The sequence below is a fragment of the Dipodomys ordii genome, unplaced genomic scaffold (assembly GCF_000151885.1).
Source record: "Dipodomys ordii isolate 6190 unplaced genomic scaffold, Dord_2.0 Scaffold107, whole genome shotgun sequence".
NCBI lineage: Eukaryota > Metazoa > Chordata > Mammalia > Rodentia > Heteromyidae > Dipodomys > Dipodomys ordii.
In genome coordinates this window covers 4,540,116-4,557,603 of record NW_012267323.1, presented here as the reverse complement: position 1 = coordinate 4,557,603, position 17,488 = coordinate 4,540,116, and the positions used below count along the sequence as shown (strand labels likewise).

Genomic DNA, 17,488 nt, shown 5'->3' with positions numbered 1-17,488 from the left:
TGCTTATGTGGTGCTAAGGAATCAAACCCAGGGCCTCAGGCATGCAAGGCAAGCACTCTACCACTGAGCCACCTTCCCAGCCCATGGTTCATATTTCTTAAAATCAGATTTAAAAGCATAGTACCAATATCTGCCTGTTTGGCTTCCTGTGAAGATTTCCTGGTGGTTCAACTCATGGCGGAAAACAGAAAGGTCGGGGGAGGGTTGGGAAGGTGGCTCAGTGGTAGAGTGCTTGCCTAGCATGCTGAAGCCCTGGACTCAGTTCCTCAGCACCACATACACAGAAAAAGCCAGAAGTGTTGCTGTGGCTCAAGTGCTAAAACTATAGCTTTGAACTGAAGAGCTCAGGGAGAGCGGCCAGGCCCCAGAGTTCATGCACACTTCTATAATCCTAACTACTTAGGCTGAGATCTGCAGATGGTGGTTCAAAGCCAGATCCAGCAGGCAAGTGTGTGAGACTCATCTCCAATTAATCACCAAAGAAACTGGAAGTGGAACGGTTGATAAAGTGGTAGAGAGCTTGCTTTTAGCAACAAAGCTCGGGGACAGCACCCCAGGCCCAGAATTCAAGCCCCATGACTGACAAAAAAGTAAATAAAGATTCCATCGCTGTGAGAAAGAAGGGAAGCAAAGATGAATGAGACAGCCGGGCACCTGTGGCTCACGCTTGTCATCCTAGCTACTCAGGAGGCTGAGATCTGAGGATCATGGTTCCAAGTCAGCCCTGGCAGAAAAGTCCGTGAGACTCTGCTCTCCAGTAAACCACTAGAAAACCAGATGTGGCGCTGTAGCTCAAGTGGTAGAGTGCTCACCTTGAGCTGAAGAGCGCAGGGACAACACCCAGGCCCAGAGTTCAAGCCCCACAACCAACAACAACAACAAAAAAAAGATAAGCAAGACAGAGATCTGGAGCCATTACTTTCACAATATTTATTTTTCAGAGTCAGGCTGCGTATACCCTAAGGCTCCGGAGGCTCTCCCTTGGGTGCAAACTTGTGAAAAAAATCCTTGATTTTCTGGCCAAGTTTCTCAAGCTTTTTACCAATCTTCTTCCCACCTTTTCGGAGAAATTTACCCAGCCTGGAGAATTTGTGGACAGGTTGAGGCTGTATACCAGGAAGAAATAGGCACTTGGTAGGGCTAGATTCAGGATCAATTCAAGATCTCTCCCCAGCTAAACCTCTTCTTCTAGTTACACTAGGAGGTGTGACACCCCAGGTCAACCCCTGGCTGGGGTGCATGGTTAAAGCTATATTCCCAATTTAAAAATGCTAAAACTGAGGCCTATGATGGACAAGGAGTTCCCTAGCTTCCTGAGAACTCACTGATTTTTTTTTTTTTTTTTTGCCAGTCCTGGGGCTTGAACTCAGAGCCTGGGCACTGTCCCTGAGCTTGTTTCGCTCAAGGCCAGGTGCCCTACCGCTTGAATCATGGCGCCCCTCGTGGCTTTTTCTGTGTATGTGGTACTGAGGAATTGAACCCAGGACTTCATCCCTGCTAAGCAAGCACTGTACAACTAAGCTACATTTCCAGCCTCTTGGCTACTCTTAAGTCAGTGCTGTCCCGAGCGCTGTGGCTCAAGTGGTAGAGTGCTCACCTTGAGCTGAAGAGCTCAGGGAGAACGCCCTGGCCCAGAGTTCAAGCCCCACGACTGACCAAAAAAAAGCATTTAATGCTGGGTGCGGGTGGCTCATACCTGTCATCCTAGCTACTCAGGAGGTTGAGATCTGACGATCTCAGTTCAAAGCCAGCCTGAGCAGGAAAGTCTTTGAGACTCTCATCTCCATTAAACCACTCAGAGAACCAGAAGTGGTGCTGTGGCTCAAGTGGTAGAGCACTCGCCTTGAGCTGAAGAGCTGAGGGACAGCGCCCAGGCCCAGAGTTCAAGCCCCAGGACCAACAAAAAAGTCAGTGCTCTCAGCCTTCAGCAGAAGTCAGAATCTCCAAAAAGGTTTATTAAAATGCACACTGTTGGGGCTGGGAAGGTGGCTCAGTGGTAGAGCGCTTGCCTTGCATGCATGAGACTCTGGGTTCGATTCCTCAGCACCACATAAGCAAAAACAAAAAAGCCGGAAGTGGTGCTGTGGTTCAAGTGGTAGAGTGCTAGCCTTGAGCTGAAGAGCTGAGGGACAGCACCCAGGCCCAGAGTTCAGGCCCCACGACTGGACCCAAAAAAAAAAAAACACACTGTATGCCACGCACCAGTAGCTCACGCCTATAATCCCAGCTACTCAGGAGGCTGAGATTTGAGGATCATGGTTTGAAGCCAGCCCAGGCAGGAAAATCTGTGAAACTTTACCAGAAAACTGGAAGTGGTGCTGTAGCTCAAAGTGGTAGAGTGCTAGCCTTGATCACAATATATATATATATATATATATATATATATACCCTCAGGACCAAACAACAACAACAAAAAGAAAACCTTGCTAGGTCCCAGTGTTAATCAGTAAGTCTGTGGACTCAAGAGAGTCTATGTATCTTACAAGTTCCAAGTTAAGGCCAAACTTGGAGAGCCACCGCTTTTATTAGACTCAGCACTGCAGATAGAGTTCAGACTGAGGGAGGGGGAGCTCAGGTATGGGGAAGGCTCCCCTCTTCCCTCCCCTCTTCCCCCCCTTTCCCCTCCCTTCTCCCCTCTTCTCCCCTCTCCTCTCCCCTCTCTCTCTCTCTCAGTCTTGGGTTGGGAAGGACCTGATTGGTCCATAAGATGATCTATGCCCCACCCCCTGCATCCGGACCCCTGCTCACCATCAAATTACAGTCGAGGTCAGAGTCACTGCCCTGGTCCATAGTGACAGTCCCCACACACCACCTCACCAGCTGGAAAGGGAACTTTCAAGGTCAGAGTGGGATTCCCTTGATATAACTCTTCCCCCCACACACACACACCACACCCCAGTAGATGGAAATGTCCCCCCTTCCACTCCCTCCCCGCAGCCCTCTCCAGCCTTACCCCATTCTCCTTGAAGTCACACTGCTCCAGGGCCTGCCTTGATCTCTTGGGACACACTGTCTCCTTCATGGTAAAGCTCACAGGCTTTGGGCTATCTGGGTCTTCCTCCTGATCAAGGGGAACGAATGGGGAGCTCCAGTTCAGGTCCCTTCTAACTTTTCTGTGATCAGTTTCTCTGATCTCAACAAGAAAACAGCCTTTTGGCCTGGCGGCTCACCCCTGTCATCCCAGCTACTCAGGAGGCTGAGATTTGAGGACCAGCAGTTCAAAGCCAGGCAGGGCAGCAAAGTCTATGAGATTCTTTTTGGTGGTGGTAGTGGTGGTCGTGGGGCTTGAACTCTGGGCCTGGGCGCTGTCCCTCAGCTCTTCAGCTCACAGCGAGCACTCTACCACTTGAGCCACAGCACCACTTCTGGTTTTCTGGTGGTTCATTGGAGATAAGAGTCTCATGGATTTTCCTGCCCGAACTGGCTTCGAACTATGATCTTCAGATCTCAGCCTCCTGAGTAGCTAGGATGACAGGCGCTGTGGATCAAGTGGTAGACCGCTAACCTTGAGCAAGAAGAGGCTTTAGGACAGCACCCAGGTTCTGAGTTCAAGCCCAGAACTGGCACACACACACCACACACACACACACACCACACACACACACACACACACACACAGCCTTTCGACATCTATGTGCCAGGTATTGGGCCTTCTCCACCCTCTAATGAGGATCACCTCCCCCTCTGGAAAAGGGGGACAGAGAAATTGGGGGCTGCCTGGGGGAAAAGATACACCAATGAAACTTAAAGGCTGGGAAGAGCCCTTCCCTTATAAAGGCATACGGGGGTATAGAGTCAGAGCAAAGTAAGTCCAAAGCACTGATCCCCAGAATTGTTCCTGGAGGTCCCACCATCCTTACACGCTGTGTGTGCACTCTGTCACTTTGTGTGTATATGTGTGTGCAGAGTCTAAGGCTGAAAGCTGTCAAGGAGGGGACCCAGCTCCTAGGAAAACTGTTTGAAAGACAACCTCCAAAAAAGGAGGAGGAGGTAAGAGGAAAAGAAGGAGGAGGAAGAAGAAAAAGAGGAGGAGGAGGAGGAAAGCAGCAGCAGCTGGGTGCCAGTAACTTACCCCTGTCATCCTAGCTACTCAGGAGGCTGAGATCTGAGGATCGTGGTTCAAAGCCAGCCCAGGCAGAAAAGTCCATGAGACTCTTCAATAAACCACCCGAAAACCGGAAGTGGTGCTGTGGCTCAAGTGGTAGAGCGCTCTCCTTGAGCAAAAGCAGCTCAGGGATAGCGCCCAGGCCCTGAGTTCAAGCCCCAGGACTGGCAAAAGAAAGAAAGAAGGAAGAAAGGAAGGAAAGACGATCTGGGCAGGCACACACTGCGGCCAGGTATGGCTAAGGTTGGCATGAGCCGCTCACCCCTTGGGGCTGGGAGTCCAGGGCCAGAAGGCGGTAGGCATTGGTATCCAGTGACCTCTGGTTGAAGCTGTCCACAGCCCGGAGCACAGCATCCTGGTAGCTGAGGCTCTGAGCAAAGGCTGGAGGCATAAGCAAGAGCAGCACCAATGCCCACTGCCCCAGGAAGAGGCCTTCGCTCTGAGCATGCATGGTTCTCACGAATGCCCCCCCCCGAGGGCCTACAGCAGCCTCCTTTATGCCCAGCCTGAGCCGGATGCAAAAGCTCACTCAATGGCCTTTCAAGGCCATCTCCAGCCTTGGCCACCAGCCAGCTGAGGTTTACCTCAGCCCCTGGGGTTGCCTCATGAGAGACTTGAAGAAATGATTGCTCCAGCTTCCTGGGATGGCTGGCCTCGACTCCTCTAGAGGTGGTGGGAGCAGGGATTGCTCAAGAGGATCCCCCCCAAGACAGAAAGACACACAAGGCCTCCTCCATCTTGTATCCTTCTACCCCTTGGGGATCTGGGTGTGGATCTAGTATGCACTGCAAAATCTCTTGGTTCCAGATACTTCCAGACCTTCAGTGGACAGTCAGTTTAATATTTGATGGGGTAGCTGGGAAGGTGGCTTGGTGATAGAGTGCTTGCCTAGCATGCACGAAGCCCTGGGTTCGATTCCTTAGTACCACATACATCGAAAGAGCCAGAAGTGGCTCCAGTGGTGGAGTGCTAGCCTTCCTTGGGCAAAAGAAGCTCAGGAAGGCCAGGCACCTGTGGCTCAACACCTGTAATCCTAGCTATTCAGGAGGCTAAGATCTGAGGATGGTGGCTCAGAGCCAGCCCAGGCAGAAAAGTCTATGAGACTCTGATCTCCAATAAACCACCAAAAAACTGGCACTGTGGCTCAAGTGGTTGAGCACTCTCCTTGAGCTGAAGAGCTCAGGGACAGCATCTAGGCCCACAGTTCAAGCCCCATGACCAACAGAAAAACAAAAAACTAAGGGACACCGCCAGGGCCCTGAGTTCAAACCCAAGGACTGGCACACGAACATACACAAAAAATGTCCCCAGCAGGAAAGTCCATGAGATTCTTTTTTGTTGTTATTTGTTTTTGCCAGTCCTGGGGCTTGAACTCAGGCCCTGGGCTCTGTCCCTGAGTTTTCCTTTGCTCAAGGCTAGCACTCTACTACTTGAGCCACAGCGCCACTTCTGTCTTTTTCTGAGTAAATTATCGGAGATGAGTCTCACCGACTTGGGCTGGGAAGGTGGCTTAGTGGTAGAGTGCTTGCCAAGCATGCCTGAAGCCCTGGGTTCCATTCCTCAGTACCACATCCACAGAAGTAGCCAGAAGTGGCGCTGTGGCGTGAGTGGTAGAGCACTAGCCTTGAACAAAAGAAGCGCCAAGCCCCAAGATTGGCACAAAGAAAGAAAAGGAAACAAATAATAATAATAATAACCACCTACCTGCTCCCTTTTCCTCCGAGGACAATCCTTACTGATCTTGAGCGCCACCTGCAGGCAGCCTGACACCTTTCCTCCTAGGTGAAATTCCATCACTACCTCCAGACTTCACATTCCTTAAGTTCTAGGCTCCTCCCAGTCCACCACAGTCCACCCTTCACATCACTGCCCAGGAGTTGCTTCAAACCCGCCCACAGGATCCCACGCACCCTCTGGCTGGTATTAGGCCTTTCCCACAAATTCCTAACTGCCAGGCTGCTATAAACATAGCCACTTCCTGCCCCTCTCTCAAAATGACTTAGGATCTCAAAACAACTTTGCCCAGAGTTCTAGATAAGACACTAAGTAGGCTAACACAGGTGGGTTAAAAGGAAGAGCAAGAACCCAGTTAAAAACCAAGTACCAGTGGCTCACTGTAATCCTAGAGACTCAGGAGGCTGAGATCTGAGGGTTGAGGTTCAAGGCAGCCCAAGCAGGAAAATCTGGGAATCTCTTATCTCTAACCACCAAAAAAGCCAGAAGTGGAGCTATGGCTTGTGTTAGATCACTAGCATTGAGCACAAACACTTAGGAACAGCACCCAGGCCATGAGTTCAAGCCCCAGCATTTTTTATGTTTTTGCGGTCGTGGGGCCTGAACTCTGGGCCTGGACACTGACCTTCAGCTCTTCAGCTCAAAGTGAGTTTTCTACCACTTGAGCCACAGCGCCACTTCCAGCTTTTTCTGCTTATGCGGTGCTGAGGAATCGAACCCAGGGCCTCCTGTTTGGAAGGCAAGCACTGAACCACTGAGCCACCTTCACAGCTCCCCAGGATCAGCATGTTAAAGAGTGCTTGCCTAGCATGCATGAAACCCTGGGTTTGATTCCTCAGTGAATCAGAAAAAGCAGAAGTGGCACTGTGGCTCAAGTGGTAGAGCACTAATCTTGTTTACAGAGAGGCTTAGGGACAGAGCCCAGGTCCTGAGTTCAAACCCCAGGCCTGGCAAAAAAAAAGGGGGGGGCTGGCTTAGTGGTAGAGTGCTTGGTTAGCATGCATGAGGCCTTGGGTTCAATTCCTTGGTACCACATAAACAAAAAGAAGGAAAAGAAAGAAGAAAGGAGGAGGAAGAAGAAGACAGATGCTGGTGGCTCATGCCTGTTATCCTAGCTACTCAGGAGGCTGAAATCTGAGGATCACAGTTCGAAGTTAACCTGTGCAGAAAAGTCCATGAGACTCTTATGTCCAATGAACCACCAGCAAACCAGAAGTGGCGCTGTGACTCAAGTGGTATGGAGCTCACCTTGAGCTTGAAGAGCTCAGGGGCAGCGCCCAGGCCCCAAGTTCAAGCCCCACAACCGACAAAAAAAAGAAAAGATGGGTTAAGGTAATGACAGGTCTAAAAGTCCACAAGGCAAATTTGAGTGCTAGATTCTCTGTGTACTGGCCATGAGGCCTGGGAGAAATCTTGGTTTCAGATGCTGTGCAACCCTGGAGGGCTTGGACAGGATATGGTGGAGGGTAAACACCTGAACGATTGCCACTGATTGTACGCTCAGCCCCTCCCGGGGAGGAAGGAGAAGTGGGCTTCTGCGCAAGCCTGTTTCACATCCAAGCGTTGCTCCAATGACCTCTTGGTCAAGCGAGTCTTGCACCTCAATCTCTCATGCTCTCTGTCTCTCTCTCATTCCTCCCCCCCCCCCCCAGTAGGTTGTGGGGCTTGAACTCAGGGCCTGGGCGCTGTCCCTGAGTTCTTTTGCTCCAGGCGAGCACTCTACTACTTTGAGCCACAGTGCCACTTCCAGTTTTCTGGTGCTTCCCTTGAGTTAACGTCTCACAGACTTTCCTACCCAAGCTGGCTTTGAACTGTGATCCTCAGATATCAGCCTCCTGAGTAGCTAGGAGGACAGGCGTGAGCCACCAGCGCCTGGCTCACATCAGTCCCTTTCTAGCAGCTAGAGAAGAGATCATCCAAAGGACATCAAGCCTAGGGCTCTGCTGATTACTTTCCTCACTTCAAGACTGGGTGCTAGGAACGTGGCTTAGCAGTAAGTGCTTGCCTAGCATGCATGAAGCCCTGAGTTCAATTCCTCAGTACCATCTACAGAAAAAGCTGGAAGTGGTGCTATGGCTCAAGTGACAGAGCAGTAGCCTTGAGCAAAAGCAGCTCAGGGACAGTGCCCAGGCCCTGAGTTCAAGTCCCAGCCTGGGTAACACAGCTGGAGCCCCTTGATGGAGGACATTGGATGTGCCAATGAACCACCAGAAAGCCAGAAGTGGAGCTATGGCTTAAGTGACAGAGCATTTGCCCTGAGGGATAAAGCTAAGGGACAAGGACAGGGCCCTGAGTTTAAGTCCCAGACCCCCCCCCCCCAGAATAATAGGGTAAAAACAAACGTAGGCTGGGGCACTGGTGGCTCACACCTGTCATCCTAGCTACTCAGGAGGCTGAGATCTGAGGATTGGGGTTCAAAGCCAGTTGGGGCAGGAAAGTTCATGAGACTTTATCTCCAATGAACCACCAGAAAAAATTGGAAGTGGCACTGTGGCTCAAAGTAGTAGAGCACTAGCAAAAAAAAAAAAAAGCTCAGGGACAGAGCCTAGGCCCTGAGTTCAAGCCCCATGACCAACCAAAAAATAAAGGGGGAAAAAAAACACAAAAAGACTGAGGGGCTGGGAAGGTGGCTCAGTGATAGAGTGCTTGCCTTGCATGAATGAGGCCCTGGGTTCGATTCCTCAGCACCACATAAACAGAAAAAGCTGGAAGTGGTGCTGTGGCTCAAGTGGTAGAGTGCTTGCCTTGAGCTGAAGAGCTGAGGGACAGCGCCCAGGCTCAGAGTTTAAGCCCTACAACGGACACACACACACACACACACACACAAAGTGAAAGGAATGGAAGGAAGGAGAAAATGAAAAAAGTCCTCAATTCTAGATTTATCCTAGGCAAACAGGCACCAATGATTCGTGTCTGTCATCCTAGCTACTCAGGAGGCTGAGATGTGAGGATCCCAATTCAAAGCCAGCCTGGGCAGGAAAATCCAGATGACTTTTATCTCCAATGAACCACTGAAAAGCCACAAGTGGAACAAGTGATTCAAGTGGTAGAGTTCCAGCCTTTAGCAAAAGCAGCTCAGGGACAGTGCCTAAGCCCTGAGTTCAAGCCCCAGGGATAGCACAAACCATCCATCAATCATTCATTCATTCTTAGTGTATAGGAGCAGGCCCAGGCCTTTTATCTCATCCTTGGCCCACCTACAGGAAATGTCCGCTGTTCCCTAAAATGGAGGAAGCTGCGTAGGGCACTAGGTAGAGGGGAGAGATCTTCAGGCTCCTAGAACCTTCAGTACCCAAAATGAACTACCCCCTAGAACAGCTGATCAGAATTGAGGTCCATCTTTAGTTCTCTGGAGATGTAGAGGTGAGGAAAGTCCTGAGCTGCCCCGGGGCCCTTCCATAACCAAGTTAGCCGGACTCACCATGAATCTCACACCAACTATGTCCTGGCTGAACCTAGTTAAGTACCTGTGTGTTCAGAGCACTCACTGAGTCAGAACTCAGAAGTGTCCAGCTGGGCCAGGTGTCAGTGACTCATGCCTGTAATCCCAGCTACTCAGGAGGCTGCAATCGATAAGGATCCAGGTTCAAAGCCAGCCTGGGCAGGAAAATAATCCATGAGACACTTATCTCCAAATAACCACCAGAAACCCAGGAGTGGCAGGGTGACTCAAAGTGGTAGAGGTCTATCTAGCTTTGAGCATAAAAGCTCAAGGACAAGGCTCAGGCCCATTATGATCAACAATTTAAAAAAAATGGAAGTGGCCGGGCACTGGTGGCTCACGCCTGTAATCCTAGCTACTCAGGAGACTGAGATCTGAGGATCGCGGTTCAAAGCCAGCCCGGGCAGGAAAGACTGTGAGACTCCTATCTCCAATAAACCACCAGAAAACCGGAAGTGGCGCTGTAGCTCAAGTGGTAGAGCGCTCGCCTTGAGCTGAAGAGCTGAGGGACAGTGCCCAGGCCCAGAGTTCAAGCCCCATGACTGACCAAAAAAATAAAAAATAAATGGAAGTGGTGCTGTGGCTCAAGTGGTAGAGTGCTAGCCTTGAGCAAAAAAGAGCACTGGGATAGTGTCCAGGCAAAAGGGTCAACTGAAGAAAGAGGTCCTGAGTTCAAGCCCTGTCCCCAAACAAAAAGAACAACCAATTAGCCCCCCCCCCACACCAGTTAGGGCTGGGAAGGTGGCTTAGTGGTAGAGCGCTTGCCTAATATGCATGAAGCCCTAGGTTCGATTCCTCAGTATACCACATGCACAGAAAAAGTCAGAAGTGGCGCTGTGGCTCAAGTGGTAGAGTGCTAGCCTTGAGCAAAAAGCAGCTCAGGGACTGTACCCAGGCCCTGAGTTCAAGCCCCAGGACTGGAAAAATAAAAAAGAACCAATCTAATTCTCCTCTGAAGACCCTACCAGACCCCAGCCAGGCCATCTTGAATGTGTATAAGGGAAGGAGGCTCAGGTTGTGCTCAGGAAACCTCAAAACAGCCTGAGGGTGATGTGCTGGGGGCCTGGGGGTGGGGAGTCAATTCCTCTTTCCTCCTCCCCAGCCATGCATATAGGGCTGTTCACCGTTCCACATAGAACAGTGATCTGGCAAGATTCTTGTGAAAAAGGCTTCTCATTCAGGACAGAGGCCACATCCGCCTTGTGGCCTAGAGCCCAGCATTCACAGCTCATTCAAGGCTTGGAGGAATGTTACACAAAAGGAACCTGTTTGCTCACGATGAACCCCTGGGGTTGGGTTTTCTCCTCAGCTCTACCCATTTCCTACAGAATGCACGCACAGTCCTGGAGCCGGCCTCGGAGTCGTGGACCTCAGACTCGAAAGATGTGCAGAGGCCTGGCTCCAGTTCGCTCTGGGACGGGCACTGCTCAGAGAGGTCAAAAGGGAGAGGGTCAGCTCCAACTTCCACCCTCCGCCTCCCTCCCACACAGCACCTTGCCCAATGTGGGCAATTTGTTCAGCAGCGGTGGCAGATTGTACAAGAAGCTTTTACCTCAGCCAGGATAGGAGGTCAGCCCCAGGAGCAATGGCTCCTACTAAGGCCCAAGGATTGAGACAGGCCTGGACAGGATTATGACACCTCAAAGCCTGGCCTGCCCAGCTCCCCACTTCTTCTTAGCCCTCCCCCCACCCCCAATCCCAGCAGTGTTTCCTCTCTGCTAAGTATATTGAAGGGGTGGAGAGCAATGATAAGCTAGAAGGATCTTTGATTTTTATTTTTTTTTGCCAGTCCTGGGGCTTGAACTCAGGGTCTGGGCACTGTCCATGAGCTTCTTTTGCTCAAGGTTAGCACTCTACCACTTGAGACACTGTGCCACTTCCGGGTTTTTCTGTGTGTGTGTGTGTGTGGTACTGAGGAATCGAACCCAGGGCTTCATGCATGCTAGGCAAGCACTCTACCACTAAGCCACCTTCCCAGCCCAGACCTCTGATATTTCCAAGCTCTTCCACATGAAGTTTTCTCTCTATTCTGGTTTTGCTAATTCAAAGAGTAAATTTGGGAACTCTTTCCCTTTCTCTGTCTCTCTGTCTCTTCTCTCTCTCTCTTTCTCCCCTCCCCTTTTTTGATGCCAGTCCTGGTGGGGCTTGAGATCAGGACCTGGGAGCTATCCTTGAATTTTTTCAGTCAAGGCTAACACTCTGCCACTTGAACCACAGCCCCACTTCTAGCTTTTTGGTGGCTCATTGGAGATCAGAGTCTCTCAGGCCTTCCTGCCCACACTGATTTTGAACTGTGATCCTTGGATCTCAGTCTCTTGAGTAGCTAGGATTACAGGCGTGAGCCACACTGGCACCCGGCCTTCTTATGTCTTACAGAGGCAAAACTGTGACTAATTCATATTAGATAAATGGCCAGCAGAGATGAATAACCTAGCTGTGATGTTCTTGTGTCTGAGCATGCCCCATCTTGCAAAGAGTTCTGAAGCCAGGCACCAGTGACTCAAGCTTATAATCCTAGCTACTCAGGAGGCTGAGATCCAGAAGATGGTGGTTTGAAACTGCCCTGGGCAAAAAAACGTCCTCAAGACTCCATCTCCAAAATAACCAGCAAATAGGCAAAAATAGAGGTAAATAAAGTACCAGCCAAGCAAGCTGAGCGAGCTCATTACTAGCAATAAAAGAAAAGGAGGGGGAAATAGTTCTGAAAACAGAAAACAAACCAAATTGGGGGCCCATTTGGTTTCTGGCTTAGTCTCTCTGTAACTCTTTCCAAAAAGCAGCTCACCTCGAGTCTCTCCCAAAGAATATTATCCTGGTTCCCAGGCGCCCTCTGGTGGCCAGTCGGCTCAGGAGTACGGGAAAGTGGAAGAAAATCCTCAACCTTCCACCTCACCATCTCAAGGCAGAAATCAGACCAGGAAGAAGGAAGGAAGGAGGGAAGAAGAAGGAGGGAGGAAGGAGGAGGAGTGATATTTTCTCAGAAGCTTTTTCTGAACTCACTGCCTTCAAGATACAATTCAAAGGCTTGGTCTTCATTCATACCACTAACATTCTCCCCATCCCACTACTGAGAACACAAGAACGAAGGAACAGAGCTCAAAGCTCTGTGTGTGTGTGTGTGTGTGTGTGTGTGTGTGTGTGTGTGTGTGCATGTGTGTGTGCGGCGGGCCCATTCTGGAACTCAAACTCAGTCAGGGGCCTTACATTGGTGCTTTGGCTCTTGGCTGGTGCTCTACCACAGAGCCACACCTTTAAAGAGAGAACAGAGGCTGGGAAGGTGGCTTAGTGGTAAAGTGCTTGCCTATCATGCTTGAAGTCCTGAGTTCCATTCCTCAGTACCACATACACAGAAAAAGCTGGAAGTGGCGCTGTGGCTCAAGTGGTAGAATGCTAGCCTTGAGCCAAAGTAGCTCAGGGATAGTGCCCAGGCCCTGAGTTCAAGCCCCAGGACTAGCAAAAGAGAAGGAGGAGGAGGAGCAGGAAGAGGAGGAAGAGGAGGAGGAGGAGGAGGAGGAGGAGGAAGAGGAGGAGGAAAAATAAGATGAAGCCCCAGAAGAAGATATTTTCCTAAGACCTGATGTTGGCTCACATCTGTAATCCTAGCTACTCAGGAGGCTGAGAGCTGAGGATCATGGTTCAAAGCCAGTCAGGAAAGTCCTCAGCTGAAGAGCTGAGGGACAGTGCCCAGGCCCAGAGTTCAGGCTCCAGGACCACCACCAACAAAAAAATAATAATAATAAAATAAATTCCATTTCAGGCTAATCGTGTTAGAGTGGGAATTGAGTTTTGAAGGGAGAGTCTAGTTGGAGAAAGGAATGTCGGGATGGTAGGAGATGAGGAAGGAAGTTATGGAAATCCCTGGGGGCTGGTTCAAACTAATCCTTGGTGCTGGCGTAAATTTGTCAGAGAAGCTCTAGTGAAAGAATTTGTAGGGCTTCTGCTGGAATGTTCTGCATTCCAGAGGGGACATTTATTTAGCCAGGAGGCAGAGCTAGCCTGTATTTAGAATGCTATCTACCTAATTAGCACAACCTAGTATGGACACAAATTATGAGATTGAGGCCATCTCTGAGCTTTTAAATAGGCCGGTGGCTCCAAACCTGCTTGAAATCTACAGAGCATTATTATTATTTTATTTGTTTGTTTGTTTATTTTGGCCAGTCCTGGGGCTTGAACTCAGGTCAGGGCCTAAACGCTGTCCCTGAGCCTCTTGGTACTCAAGGCTTGCGTTCTACCACTTGAATCACAGGCCCATTTCCGGCTTTTTCTATGTATGTGGTTTGAGGAATCAAACCTGGAGCTTCGTGCATGCTAAGCAAGCACTCTACCACTAAGCCACATTCTCAGCCCACCAGAGAGCCTTTCTTGATTAAGCAATTTCCAGATCCCTTATCAGCCTTCAGAAATCAAGATATCTCAAGAGTCAGGTGCCAGTGGCAGCAGCCTGTAATCCCAGCTACTCAAGAGGTTGAGAACTAAGTATACAGGGGGCAAAGTCCAGTGAGACTTATCTCCAATTAATTATCCCCTCCTTCCCCTCCCCCCCAAAAAAATCTGGACATGGAGGTGTGGTTCAACTGGTAGAGCTCTAGCCTTAAGGGGAAAAGAAAAAGAAAAAGCTCTGGGACAGCACCCAGGTCCTGAGTTCAAGCCTTAGGACCTTCACAATAAAGGTAAAAAGAAATTTTAAAAGTACTCATGGGAAGATAGGTATGGCCCCGTTTAGCTTTTGAGATCAGACCATAAGCATGAAGGATAAATCCAATTCTGGCACCACATGTTGAATGAAAGGAGAATGAGCAGGTGATCTTTGAATGAAAGAGGAATGTTTCACTACAAAACATAAATCCTATCCATTGATAGAAAGGGGGAAAACAAGTTTTATTATTTTTGTATGAGGTTTTTAAGTTAGTGCTTTAGCAAAGGAAATCCCTTCTTCAAACAATACAGGATGCAGAAGATAACACTTGCTATTTTGAGAGGCAAAAACCAAGGTAAAAACCAAGGCTTCCTTCTCTCTCTTTTTTTTTTTTTTTGGTCAGTCATGAGGCTTGAACTCTGGGCCTGAGTGCTGTCCCTGAGCTCTTCAGCTCAAGGCTAGTGCTCTACTATTGAGCCACAGAAGCACTTCCGGCTTTTTCTGCTTATGTGGTAATAAGGAATCGAACCCAGAGCCTCATGCAGGCAAGGCAAGTCCTCTACTGTTAAGCCACCTCCCCAGCCCCCAAGACTTCCTCTAGCGCTGTTTTATTCCTTCCTCATTTCAAGTCACACCATCCCACAGAAGGACTGCTATTGATCCCTTCTAGCTACTTTCCCTAGCTAAATAATAATGCATTCTTCATCCTGTAACCAAAGTTATATTTTACTTACTGGCACTTAGAACTCAGGGCCTGGACACTCCCTGTCCCTGAGCTTTTGTGCTCCAGGCTAGTGTTCTAGCCTTTGAGCCACAGCTTCACTTAGGACTTTTGGGTGGGTCACTGGAGATAAGAGTCTCAAAGACCTTCCTGCCCAAACTGGCTTCCAACTGTGATCCTCAGATCTGAGCATCCTGAGTAACTAGAAGTACGGGCTTGAGCCTTTGGTGCCCGGCTTTGATCATTCTTTAAACAAAGAAGACAGGGCTGGGGCAGCTTAGGGACAGTGCCCAGGCCCTGAGTTCAAGTTCCAGGACTGGCACGAAAAAAGGAAGGAAAGAAAAAGACAACAAAATAGGCCAGATGGGGCTGGGAAGGTGGCTCAGTGGTAGAGCACTAGCCTTGAGCTGAAGAGCTGAGGGACAGTGCCCAGGCCCAGAGTTCAGGTCCCAGGACCAATAACAACAACAAAAAAAAAAAAAAAGAAAAGAAAAAGGAAAAGAAGGAGAAAAGGAGGAGGTGGAGGAGGAGGAGGAAGAAGAAGTGGAAGAGGAGGAGGAGGAAAAAGGAGAAGAAAAAAAACAATAAGAAAACAATGATTTACTGACACTAAATCATTTCATTCCAGTACTTGGACTTTCTGATAAAAATGCTCAAATATATCAATTCACTTGAGTGGCTCTCAATCAGAGAATGTCTCTCCCAGCCCCAGAATGTCTATTTAGATAGGAGGGCCTCTCATTGTTTTACCGCATCAAGAAACAAATAATAGATATGCATGATGCCTACACAGATGTACACACAGAGAAATGGACACATGTACACACATGAGTTTAAAATGTTGACAGTTTCTCTGAAGACAGTAAGGTTACAGATTATTTTCCATTATGCTCACTTGTATATTCTAAGGCTATATTATTATATAACACAAACCTCTGAAAACAAAGTTTTCCTTGTTTTGGCACAGAATGCTGCTAAGTAGGCTGCATTGGCCTTGAACTCCCCCTGACTCAACCTCTTAAAATATGCTAGGATGGGGCTGGGAAGGTGGCTCAGTGGTAGAGTGCTTGCTTAGCATGCATGAAGCCTGGGTTCGATTCCTCAGTACCACATACACAGAAAAAGCCGGAAATGGTTCTGTGGCTCAAGTGGTAGAGTCCTAGCCTTGAACACAGAGAGGCTCAGGGACAGAGCCCAGGCCCTGAGTTCAAGCCCCAGGAGTGGCAAAAAAAAAAAAAGAAAGAAAGAAAGAAAGGAGAGGGAAGATAATCCCTCTGTAAAGCACCTTAATAATAACAAAATTATATTTAAAAATAACATAAGCATGGTGCTGGTGGCTCACACCTGTAATCCTAGCTACTCAGGAGCCTGAGATCTGAGAATCAGGGTTCAAAGCCAGCCTGGGTAGGAAAGTCTGTGAGACTCTAATCTCCAATTAAACCACCAGGAAACCGGAAGTGGCACTTTGGCTCAAGTCGTAGAGCTCTAGCCTTGAGCTGTAGAGCTCAGGGACAAGGCCTAAGCCCAGACTTCAAGCCCCACAACCAACAATAAATAAATAAATATTTAAAAACAAAAACAGAAATGGGGCTGTGTCTCACTGGGTTGAGCAATAGCCTTGAGTTCAAGCCTTATAATGGCACACACACAAAAAAGGAGCAAGACTGAAGGAGACTGATGTGAGGGTGAGCCTAAATGCATAAATGGACATAATAAATGTGAGAAGAGCCGGTGCCAATGGCTCACACCTATAAGCCTAGCTACTCAGAAGGCTGAGATCTGAAGATCATGGTTCAAAGCCAATCTGGGCAGGAAAGTCCTTGCGACTCTTATCTTCAAACACCTCTAAAATACAGGAAGTGGTGCTGTGGCTTAAGTGGTAGAGTGCTGGCTTTAAGCTGAAGAGCTCAGAGACAGCACCCAGGTCTAGAGATCAAGCCCCACCACCAAAAAAAAACCCCCCAAAACCTGAAAAGCCACCTCAAGCACAATCTTAACAAGCATAGTATATTTTCCCTAAAAACAATGTCAAAAAGACAATTCCTTTTACAGCTAAATTGCTGCACCTTTCCCCATTTTATAATTTTAAAAGCCACTATTTTTTATAGCCCTCTATAGCCAGGGCTCTAAAAATAAATAGTTACCTATAAAACAGGAACCGTTTCTCTCCCAGAGAATTGTTAAAGATCAGATGACGTCAATCAGGGAAGGCAGCAGCTGGGTACCAGTAATTCTAGCTACTCAGAAGGTTAAGATCTGAGGATTGAGGTTGGAAGCCAGCCTGGGCAGGAAAGCCCATGAAAACTCTCTCTCTAAGTAACTACCAAAAAGCTAGAAATGGAGCTGTGGCTCACATGGGTGAGCACTAGCCTTGAGGAAAAAAAGCTAAGGGACAACACCCAGGCCCTGAGTTCAAAGTCCAGAACATACAGAAAACACACACATACACACACACAACACATAAGCCATTTGTAATAGTGTCGGGCATAAACCCTACTTAAGTGTTAGCTATTATTTTATTTCTTTACTAGTTTCTCCCAGTAGGGTGAAACAGGGCGGAAAAGAAGGAATGATTCTGAGAACATATATAGTAAGAGCAAAAATTACTGAAGGGTGTAGGACAGGCTGTATTGGTAGGGCTCAAGTCCTATGTCCAAAAGGTTTGCTAATTCTGGTGGTCAGGAATATAATCCTCCTCTTCCTCGTTATAAAGTCAGAGCCCAGGGGCTGGGAAGGTGGCTCAGAGGGTAGAGTGCTTGCCTGGCATGCATAAGGCCCTGGGTTCGATTCCTCAGCAGCACATAAGTAGAAAAAGCTGGAAGTGGGTGCTGTGGTTCAAGTGGGAGG

The 17,488-nt window shown here is 48.8% G+C and overlaps 1 protein-coding gene across 1 annotated transcript; it reads right to left on the bottom strand.

Annotated features, from left to right (window-relative positions):
- Window positions 1–915: 915 nt before the first annotated feature.
- On the bottom strand, window positions 916–4,630 carry Camp (cathelicidin antimicrobial peptide). Its single transcript, XM_013028231.1, has 4 exons — window positions 4,368–4,630; window positions 2,954–3,061; window positions 2,749–2,820; window positions 916–1,106 (listed from the first exon to the last, which is right to left on the bottom strand). The coding sequence occupies exons 1-4, from the start codon at window positions 4,554–4,556 to the stop codon at window positions 960–962; spliced, it is 516 nt and encodes a 171-aa protein (XP_012883685.1). The 5' UTR covers window positions 4,557–4,630; the 3' UTR covers window positions 916–959.
- Between the last annotated feature and the right edge of the window lie 12,858 nt (window positions 4,631–17,488).

Bases quoted from the DNA above. Each gene is read 5' to 3' on its own strand.
- Camp (XM_013028231.1), bottom strand. From the start codon at position 4,556: ATGCATGCTCAGAGCGAAGGCCTCTTCCTGGGGCAGTGGGCATTGGTG. The intron at 2,821-2,953 runs GTAAGGCTGGAG...TTCCCTTTCCAG, and splicing joins GTGACTTCAAGGAGAATGGG to CTGGTGAGGTGGTGTGTGGG. The intron at 1,107-2,748 runs GTGAGCAGGGGT...CCTGGTATACAG, and splicing joins ACCTCGACTGTAATTTGATG to CCTCAACCTGTCCACAAATT.